The sequence below is a fragment of the Cherax quadricarinatus genome, chromosome 4 (genome assembly GCF_038502225.1).
Source record: "Cherax quadricarinatus isolate ZL_2023a chromosome 4, ASM3850222v1, whole genome shotgun sequence".
In the NCBI taxonomy this organism is placed as follows: Eukaryota; Metazoa; Arthropoda; class Malacostraca; order Decapoda; family Parastacidae; genus Cherax; species Cherax quadricarinatus.
In genome coordinates, this window is record NC_091295.1 from 24,261,067 (window position 1) to 24,271,729 (window position 10,663).

Sequence of the window (10,663 nt, forward strand, 5' to 3'; positions counted from 1 at the left end):
AGTGGTGGTGGTAAGGATGAAACAAGAAAGGCAAAGTCTGGGATAGAAAATGCTCGAGAAGGAGAGAGATATAAAGAACATATTGTAAACCACTTATTCAAGTGGATACGGGCTGCAGTGTAATGCAGCGAGGTATGGACAAATAGTTGACAGTACGGAATATCATTGCGTAGAAGAAGGGCACTTTCATTAAAGGTCCCATCTGAGAAAGGATCCGAAGAATACAATAAATTATAGCCTGAGATAGGTTGGAAAACAGCCGAGTGTAATTTTGGTTCTTGTAAGCAAGCACCAACAGGGGAAAACCTGGAAAGCAACATCTGAAGCTCACCCCGATTACCCCTGAGGCCGCGGATATTCCACTGTAAATAGGCCATGATTGGCGATGAAGAAAATATCAGGAATCTGTAGGTAAAGGCACCTACGGACTAGAGGGGTTAGAAAAGTCAACGTGTGGTGGCATTGGAAGATGTTCAAGTAGCGAAGGAACGGAGCGTTGCGAAGAATGGGGTTGTGAAGATGGAGGAGAGGGAAGAGAAGGAACAGGAAGTGAATCAGTGTCCATTGAAGGTTTAGTCTCTGCAATATATTCTGAAATGGCTTCAAGTGTTTCTGAATTCAAAGATGTATGGGAAACCATATTGGAGATAGGAGGAGGAGGGTGAGTAAAGATTGGGACAGTAATGGACTGTACCAAAGTAGAGGGGGAGGGAAAAGTGTAAGGGACTGGAGATGAAGTGTGGGGGGGGACAGAAGAGGTAGAAACCTGGGAGGTGACAGAAGAGGGAGAAACTTGGGAGGGGACGGGGGTGGAAGGCATAGTACGAGGAGGAGGGTGAATCTCCACACTTGTAATAGAGCCAGAGAGAGGGGAAGAACTAGGTACAGAGACTGGAAAGGTAACGTGTGGAGGTGGAAGAAGGGAAGGAAGGGGCAAAGAAGATTTGAGCAATGTGGATTTTTTGGACTTCTGAGTAGAGGGGCGATTGGTATTAGGTGTCGTACGAGGTCTTGTCGATACTGGGGCTTGTGAGGAAGGACGCGAAGATGTGAGAACAGACTGAGTTGTAGTCGGGACGTCAGAGCCAAGGACAGCAAAAGGATTAGATGCCGTAATGGCTATGGGAGGGGTAACAACAGAGGAGGCTGCAGAAGATGGGACCCCAGAAGTGGGGGGATGTTTGGAAACACGAGAATAAGAAACACGGGGTAGTCTCCCTTGGAGGCGGAGATGAGTAACTGCCATAGCATAAGGGAGACCTTCTGCCTCTTTGAGGCAACGGATTTCACGTTCATTTAAGTAGACCTGGCAACGGCGGGAGTACGAAGGGTGAGCTTCATTACAATTAAGGCAAGATGGAGGTTGACTGCAAGATGTATTAGAATGGTTGTCGGCACCACAGACTGGGCATTCGGCCATAGATCTGCAATATTTCGCTGGGTGACCAAAACGCCAGCAATTTCTACATTGTTGCGGTGTAGGTATCACCTTTCGAACTTGTAACCGATGTCCCGCGACATATACAGAGGACGGGAGTTCTCGGCTGTCAAAAGTTAAACGAGCCACATTGCAAGGGTAACGTCTCCGCCCCCGGGCAGGAAGGACATAAGTGTCTACTTTGAGGATTGGGAGATCCTGGAGTTCCAGCTGTTCAAAAATGTCATTGCCACATGACTGGAAATTCTGTTGGACTATGGTATGGGGCAGAATGACAGTACCACTACAAGAATTGAGAGAAAGATGTTTTTCAATAGTGATAGGAGTAGTATCGATATTCGAAAGGAGAGAAAGATCATGAGCTTGGGTAGCATTCTGGACAGTGACGATGCGCGTACCGCTCTTGAGAGCGTGAAATGAAATATCTCTGCCAACATGACGCAGGAGCGCTTTGGCAATACTATGGTCAGAAAGGTAGGCAGAAGAAGAAGTTGGTCTTAAAGTAAAGAATTTAGTCCATTGTGTGGTCCGAAACTGAGCGTGGAGAGGGAGTGCTTGACGTGTCGGTCGTTTCCGAGTAGAATGGGAAGGTAACGACGGAGCATCATCAGGAGATTGACGTTGGCGTTTAGGAGTAGGACCGGAGTTGGTCCGGCATGAAATGGGTGGGCGATTCGAAAATTGCCGTACCGTAGAGGGAGAAGCCGGAAGCATAGTCAAAGGAGAGCGGAGTTCAGACAAATCGAAGGAGTCAGTCGAAGCCCCGGTACCTGAAGCGGGTGAGGAAACAGCACCAGCAAGAGGTACAGGGGCATCAGGAGTGTCCGAAGAGTGGTCTAAACACAAGGCAGGGTCAGAATGGGGTGCGGTATCAAGAAGGGGCCCGGGGGTAGTGGTTTCATGGACTAGGGCTGCCATGGTTAGGTTACTCCTTTGCTTTTTGTTTTTAAGAAAAAAAAAAGAAAGAAGAAAAGAAAATAAAAACAAAAAAAAGAATAAAAAAAGGGGGGAGCGGGGAGGAATAGTTCCCAGGAGGAATGAAAGGGCCGGAAATCTCCCTCCGCGCCCAAGAGGACTCGACACCGCTAGTAGCGCAGATGCAGCATGGAACCCGTGCCATACCCTACCCTTCATGCCAGTAAACCAGCAATCCGGGATAGCAACCTCACATCTGCCGAGCTACCTCGGTGGACAAAAGAGAGGGCGGCCGGATATCCGCCACAAAGCATACCTCCTTCAGCCACCACCCCCGGAATCCGAAAGGTGGCTTCCAGAGATACACCCGTCGCCCAAAAGACACCCAAAGCTACTCCGGGATACCGGAGAGGGATCGGGACATCCCTAGGCAATCCAGATTCCACGGCAAACTACGCCACCGCCAAGAAACCTCAACGGAATGGGATCGACCCCGGTGTCCTTTCCCCTACCTAGGAACTAGCACGCCTGTGGGAGAAATCACGAAGGCTAAAAAGAGGAAGGGCAAAAGGGAGGGGTGAGGAGGAGGAGGAGGAATGGAAAAAGGGGAGGATGGGGAGGATGGGATAGGGGAGGGGAGAATGGGGGGGTAATTAGGTTCGTTCTGAGGAAGAAGACCGACAGGGCTCATTCCTCAGACCAAGAGCCTCTTCACCATACCCATTGCTACAGACACTTCGAAAAAGGCAAGTCCTACCAACGATGCCTGTGACGCATGTACTTTCCAGGAAGGTGACTGTTTACCGAATTGTGTTGAAGGTTCAAGGATTTAATTTACAATAAAAAATATACATCAGTTCTGTTAAATAATGTTAAAGTTCATATTACTGATGCCGAGAAAAATCAGATTAACGTGCCTTCATATTTTTATTGTTACACAAGAGGATACATAACAGCTTTTAAGTTAATGCCAAGTTATAAATGAGGACGCTAACACTTGCAAGCGTGTTAGTCACAGGAAGTGTACTGCCATCTGTGGATACATTACTGGCTAGTCAAGTAGAGCGAGGGCAGCCTTCCTGTACGCCCCTGAAGTATCAGCCTGAGGAGGAGTGTAGAATGTCAGTGCTTATTCAAAACTAGACGGTAATTTATTTAGTATCAAGATTAGGGCTAGAGAGATTTAACAAATTTAGTGAACAAAATGAACACAGATAAAGTCAAACTGCAAGTGTTGAAAGTGATACAAGAGTCGACCTCCAAGACTCACCTTCACATCTTCCGCCAGACTCTTACTATACACTTTATGGTACTCTTCTTTAATATTGCCCAGATCCACCTCACAGCGAGACACTAAGAGACGGATAAGATCTTCGTCTTTTGTGCCTGGGCCTGCCAAGGCTTTGTGGAAAGACTGTGCGAAAAACTCTGCTCTATTTTCCAGGCAGTCGACTGTTAAAGCAAAGGGTTTAGTAATGGTAAGTGAAAACTTTAAAAGTGGTAATGGAAAGTATCTAGAGGCAAAGAAAGTTAAAGCAGGTGGACGGTGGTGGTCCCACTTAACTAAAAATATCCCTGCTGTCTAGCCATAAATGAATCTTTATGAGGGGGGGGGGGAGGGGAGTGGGTAAAGCTACGACAAACTTAATTAACAAGTATCTGGGCCAACTAGAGTGTTCTGAATTCAATTTGTATGCCGATGAAGATTAATGGGAAGTTTGATCTATTCCAAACTTAAGGACACCTACAGAAATACTTTGAGACTTTAAAACCTATGTGACCCATGATGCCCCCCAACATAGCTATAATTCCTGCAATTATGTTATTGATTCAATCATTCACTTGCTAAATACCATAGTGTACATAATTTGGTCCTGAATGCCAGGTAGCAATTATCTATTTTATTGCCCGATTACTGAAGCAGTGATAAAGGTTTCACCTCTTAATGAAGGTGATCTACCTACACAAGGCTCTCATGTTTGTCCTGGTGCTGCCAGTGTACTGGCTGTCAAAAGTCTCTCCCAGGGTCCTGCCAGCCAGCTTGTAGTACTCTACGAAGGCGCTACGTAGCTCCTCGTACGAATAAGAGCTTAGAGCCTTCACTACCTCAGCTTCGTCAAGATCCTTACCTGAGGTGGGTAGAGCGTTTTCAGGTTAGAGAGTTTTGACCGTGTATAATTTAGCTCAAACTGAGAAAAGCTTTCGCGAATCAAATTAAATATTAATCTATAAAATTTATAATTACCAGAACTAAGAATTCCACTATTCTTCCTGTAGGGAAACACGGCACATTAAAAATGTGAAAGCTATTAAAAAAAAGGTTTCAGAAAAAATGGAAATACTGTATTAAGCATTTAGATTACCATCAACATTTATGGAATCCTCACCTGTAGAGTAATGTGATTTCCAAGTATATGTAACAAGTCACTTTAGGACTTAAAATTTACCCTCTTTTACCCCAAATTTAAGTTCTAGGTCTTCTGCACAAAAGTAAGGTTATTTCTGTTACCAGACCAAGGTTCATTCAGCACTAAATGGCAGTTGCACTTCTAACTTAGTCAAAACTTGGAAAAGAGTGAACATTAACTTATCAGTAAGATCTAGTAAGAAATGGTCTAAATTTCAGGGTCGGAAAATACGGTATTTACTAATTTGTCTAAACTTTTGCAGATCAATTTACCCCAAGTGTTGTAATTTATTACATGCATGCATGATTAATTTATAGTCTGAGAGACTACTGTAATTTTATATATTAAACCTGTGCTTATTAGGTCGTCTTTAAGGAAAAAAAAAAAATTAAAGGCCTTGCCGACATTAATACTATCATGCGTGACCTCATTCTGTCTGCTGTTAAACAGGATCAGGTCATCCAAACCTTCAGTCACCTACACCTCTTCATCCACATTAATCTTTCTGCTTTAAAAAAGTTTAACCTTTAGTTTGATTTTAAAATTTTCAATTATATAACGTATCGTAGCTCATACTCTGCACTGACCTGATATCTAACTAATCTTATCGTCGCAACAATGGAATTAAAAGCTTCCTCCAAGCCTCGCTTCCATTATATTAAGAGATTTTCCAAAACTTGCATCCAGTGACTAACTGCTACACTTCCTATCCGTACTTGCGGCTGAACCTCTGTTCTAGAATCAACATTTACCAATTTTTTTTTTTTTTTTTTTTTGTTTATACAAAACCTTTACATTAACATTCACTTTCATAAACCTAGTTTATATAAATCCAGCTATTTAAGCTTTTAAAAAGTAAGCTACAAATATCCTACAAAGACATAACACGGAGTTTACAAAGATAATGCAGCTTATCAAGATAGAAACCTGCATGTGTAATATGTAGGTAGACATGATATTGGCAGATAGCAGGAACGACTAGTCAGAATTATCAACTGCGGTAATTACACCGATAACAAAATTTGAGAGCAAGCGATGCGAACCTTTGGGACTAATTTTAGTGAATTCTAGCTTGGTTTTTGGTTGCTTAAGTATTAAACTATTAGGTACGATATACTATGTAAAGTACAGCACAGCACTCTTCAGGGGGAGAGGGAGGGAAACTAAAGTATTATCATACAAAGTTAAATATAACCAGCACGGGTTAAAAATCCCACTAGAATTCCGAGGTACGTACAAGTGGCCCAGTAATTACAAAAAGCATGAAAAGTCTTAAGCCGTGGGCAAACTTAAAAGGTGTTCACAGACTTCCATACCACAAGGTACACAAGTGAAGGATGGCGATGTGGGAAGCCCCCTTTACCCTGCAAATTGAAGCAGGAGCAACTAAATAGGTGGAGATGGGAAGAGTTGCCCGCGCCTGATCTACGCGATTAGGACTGAGGGTCAAACATTTCCTACCCTGTAACTGCTAGTCTGTAGGGTCCACTAAAAGATTCAAAACATTAGTATATAATACAGACCAATGGAAGAGGTTTATATACCACTAATGTTGGGATACTTTTCAGGCAGCAACATGGAATCTTGGTACAGAGAAAATCTCCACAACTTCTTACCCTTGCTGGTCCATCACTTTGGTGTAAACTAACACTGGGGGAATACCCCCTATCAGCGACAATGCCTTCATCTAATCTGAATCCAGTATACAAACCCCATTTCTTCCCGTCAGTGCTTCTGATTAATCAAAGACTTACTGAACACCTGTTCCTAAGCTTTCGGACAGATTGCCTCTACCTCTTCAGTATGCATTTATTTGATAAAACCACTAGTTGGCGAAGAATCTACTTAATACGCAATTGCTGCGCATGTGTAATTCAAGTTTATGGCTATCTGTATGCAGACATGAAGTCACTCAAGGCAAAGTATACTATGAAATTAGATTACCTCTTATCTTTTCACAGGTGATGTCTAAGGACATTTCTAGTAAGGGACAAAAAACATCAATGCAGGGGGCACACTTAATCACAACGATCTCTACACGAATTTCTAAATACGCCAGTAAAATGAACTTCACAACTAAACTACCACAACCACTATTTTACACACCCTTGCTGAGGAAAAGCTTAGGATCCTAGAATCACCATATCTAGCAATTATAACCACAACGGCATTAACAGCCTCTAGCCAGAAGCTCAAACTTTTTCAGTTTATAAGGGCAATAATGGAGAAGCTATGCAGAAGGCGCACTGGCCCTCGCCAATCTATATTAATCTTCTCCCTCCCCCCCCCCCCAAGCTAACCAACAGTTTAAAAATCCAACAAACGCTTCGCTGTCCTTGTATAGGCTCATCGTATCCAGGTTAATCTAAATGTACTATAGGATAATGCTTTAGTTTATCTGATCCTCCCTATTCAAACACTACACTGGATCGGCAGGTTATATGCAGCACGACTGAGCCACCGGATGTACTACGTAATGTGACAGGTGATCCAACAAGTCACCACTTGTCGGGTGTTGTGAACCACAAACTATTTGGCAGGGAAAAAACTTTACAATCATCCCCGGAGCAAACCAACGTATTTGAAGAAACTTCCTTGCTATATAATGATTGGGGGGGGGGGGAAAGCGGTTTCACATCTCTTCCAGCCAAGAAAAAGCCCAGCGAACCAAAGAAACTGCCTAAACCGAACAAGACCTACCATCATTGTACAGATCTTTGGCGATGCTGTGAGCAAGCTGTTCGTTAATGAGAGCGCTTCTCTTCGCCTCCACCACTTTCAGCATCACTTCTTCAAATACGTCTGAAGTGGCTTTTGTCAGAGACTCTTCCAGGCTGGTGTCGAACAACCGCTCGTACGAGGACTTTATTGACCTGCGAGGTCGAGTATTAGTTAATTTAGGTGGCACAAGAGGCTGAATGGGGGTGTGAAATTTAGTAATTACGAGAAGCAAGACTAGGATAACAGACCAGGAAAAGAAAATGTATTAGATACTAATGTGCCAATTACAATTGGCTTTTCCATAACATTTTAGTAATATGATAAGTTTCTGCAGGCATGAGGGCAAAAAGGATAGGTACGCAAAGGATACAGGGCCCAAAAAATAATTACCAAAATTATACGCCATTTCAGAGAAACTTATTTTACACCAGTGTAAGAATAAATGCTTTGTTAAAAGTAGGACTATAATGATGTGAAGTCTTAAGAAATTGACTACTGGTAACAATACTTGCTTAATGAGAGAGTTATCCGCAGTACAAAGGATCTCCACGATGACTCTTCCATTCTTTTTCTTGCATGCATGATGCAGTTCCTGGGCCAGGTAGTCTTTATGAGAAGTCATTAGAGCCATGATGATATCTTCCAAGTTACCACTTAGTTCCTTCTTCAAATCCTTTGTTAGGTCCTAAGGGGGGTGAGAAGGAAGATTTTTAAAACCTGGCTCCACCTTAACTAAAGAAAAGTACAAATTAGCACGCGTTTTTACAGCGTCAGGCTTAGGATGGGAGAGGACCAAGAGTAATATTTTTTTGCTACACATCTGACAAGGGTTCATAAAAATTTATGTAAACTACTTTGTGGGACATCAGATTATTCCACAGGTACTATACATATTACAAGAAAATTAGACTTCAGTTAACTCTGAAGAAAAACACTTCACGTATGCAGCTTTGCTGAAAATTGGAAGGGAAACTAGCTTTTAGTCTTTCTTGTAAAAAAGACTTCTGTAGAGTTTTTTTTTAAAGTTAAATTGGCATAATTTTCAAAGTTTATGTTTATGAAATTAAAGAATTATTCCGCGCTTCACTGCATTCAGTAAAAAAAAAAAAAAAAAAAAAAAAATCTAGACTGGCAGTCCTCATTCATCAAGTAAACTCACCCTGTCGTAGGCTCTGTTGTACTGCTGGTAGAGAAGCTGCCGCTGATCACTGTTACAAGAGGTGAGGACATCAACAATGGTATCTTCATCTGTGCCTAGTCCTTTCATTGCCTTCCTCAGAGCCTCCGCGTCCCCAGCCTGAGTGAGGTGCGCTTTAGCCTTCACTGTTGGGTGATCCTGTGAAGAGAAACATGCGAGGGTAGGAGAGACGTTGATAGTGTCAATTAGGAATTGACTGCTATTGGTGTTCACTAAAGATGCTAAGTACTGTGCAACTGTACTGTTCTATACAGAACATTAGGCGAGTGTGCAATACATAAAGTGGAACATGAATGATAGTATGCATGTAGGGTGCAATTTAAATTTCTTATTCCTGTTACTAAATACACACCTTTTAAGGTGTATTAGAAAAATAAAGACCCTCATTTTTTTCCCCACAATGATTAGTAATAGAAAAAAAAAAATTATGCTTTAAAATACTAATATTTACATCTAGAAGACCTTCCTCCATACCCTGAACTGACCAAGACTCTGCAGCAAGCTTGCTAGTGTTACGACGTAGTGTTCAACCTTTTGTTTCACAAGTTTTTTTTTTTTTTGTATTTTATTAAAAAAAAATAAAAAAAAATTACACACATTATACACGTTTGCTATACTTAGGTCAAAAACAAACGTGATCCATTAAATAATAAAAACAGAACAACATTCCTTATCACAGCATTAAACATACACAAGAAAAACCACGTGCAACTGTAAATGCTCGATTCCCCCTCCAAAAATGCCCAACCAGCACACAACATACATGTAACTAAAAACAGCCCACACCTGAACATACAGGTGGGTTTATTATATCCATAAAAATGGAGCCAGTATCTTATAACACAAAAGACAATATAATCCAAAGAGTCACACTTATTTACATTATCTATGAAACTATATACAAATACATTCTCATAATCCAATTCGTCGCACTCATTAATATTGCATATTAAGCTTTATATACAAAAATATATTAAACACCCCAAAAATTACAATAAGAAAGGACAAAATTTCCACACTACATTTACACACGTGCACCTCCATACCCAGAGCCATTTACACTTGAACACCTAGGTGATCTTGTGCCATCCCTGCAGCAACTAAACATTGCACCATTACAAAAGTTAAAAAACAAGCTAAGTGAATACAAATTTAAATATTATCTACAAAAAAACGTGTACACAGAAACACTTTGTTATTCGTAATCGTTTGTGGCATATACAAACTTTTACCATCATCCATCAGATATATTACTAATTTGACACAGGAGTGTCTCACGACTCCAAAAGTAGTTAATTATTTTTCCCTAAAAAAAAAAAAAATTACTATACATGGAAGTTGTTAAGAACCACGAAATCGTTCCTCTGATATGTTATGATCTAAGCCAGAAAGTTAAATTAACCTTGAACACCATTTTACCTGACATCTTTATTTCCTCATACTAACGCACACACCGGGAGCTTTCCTATCTTAAAGAACATCACTTTTAACACTACATTCACACACATTCACCTCCATACCCAAAGCAATTCACACGTGCACAGTTTTACTTATTACATTCCTACAACAGCAACTGGAATCATACTAGTTACCACCCAACCATAATCCGTTACACTACACACCATCCACCCATGTAATTCGCTAAAACTATTCCCATACACGCCACCACTGAAAACCCGACTAGCAAAGAAAACCAGTCCCCTACATGGTTATCACTGTACCAATTGCAGGAGACGACTTACTGTAATCTCTGTAGTTCTCTGGAAAAAAAAAAGTTCCCCACTGACTCCCATAAACAAGTTTGTTCCTACCAGCAGTCCTGTATATACACGCTAAAATTGCCTTAATTCGAATCCTACCCCCAGCATCTCTCAATCCCCAGGAAATAAACAGAAAATCCACTACCACATACATAATCGCCCCCCTTTTTACCTCCAGTGATACCCCTTTTACCTCTAATGTTAAAGCTCGCAGGGTCTCTAC

The 10,663-nt window shown here is 41.4% G+C and overlaps 1 protein-coding gene across 1 annotated transcript; it reads right to left on the minus strand.

Moving 5' to 3' along the window:
• Positions 1-3,261: 3,261 nt before the first annotated feature.
• LOC128684588 (annexin A13) lies at positions 3,262-8,818 on the minus strand (the record flags this gene model as incomplete). The annotated part of the gene is given in 6 exon segments (XM_053770896.2): positions 3,262-3,455; positions 3,624-3,805; positions 4,318-4,482; positions 7,462-7,634; positions 7,995-8,167; positions 8,642-8,818. Coding segments are annotated over 6 exon segments (921 nt in total), but the record flags the coding sequence as incomplete, so codon positions are not given.
• Positions 8,819-10,663: the final 1,845 nt, after the last annotated feature.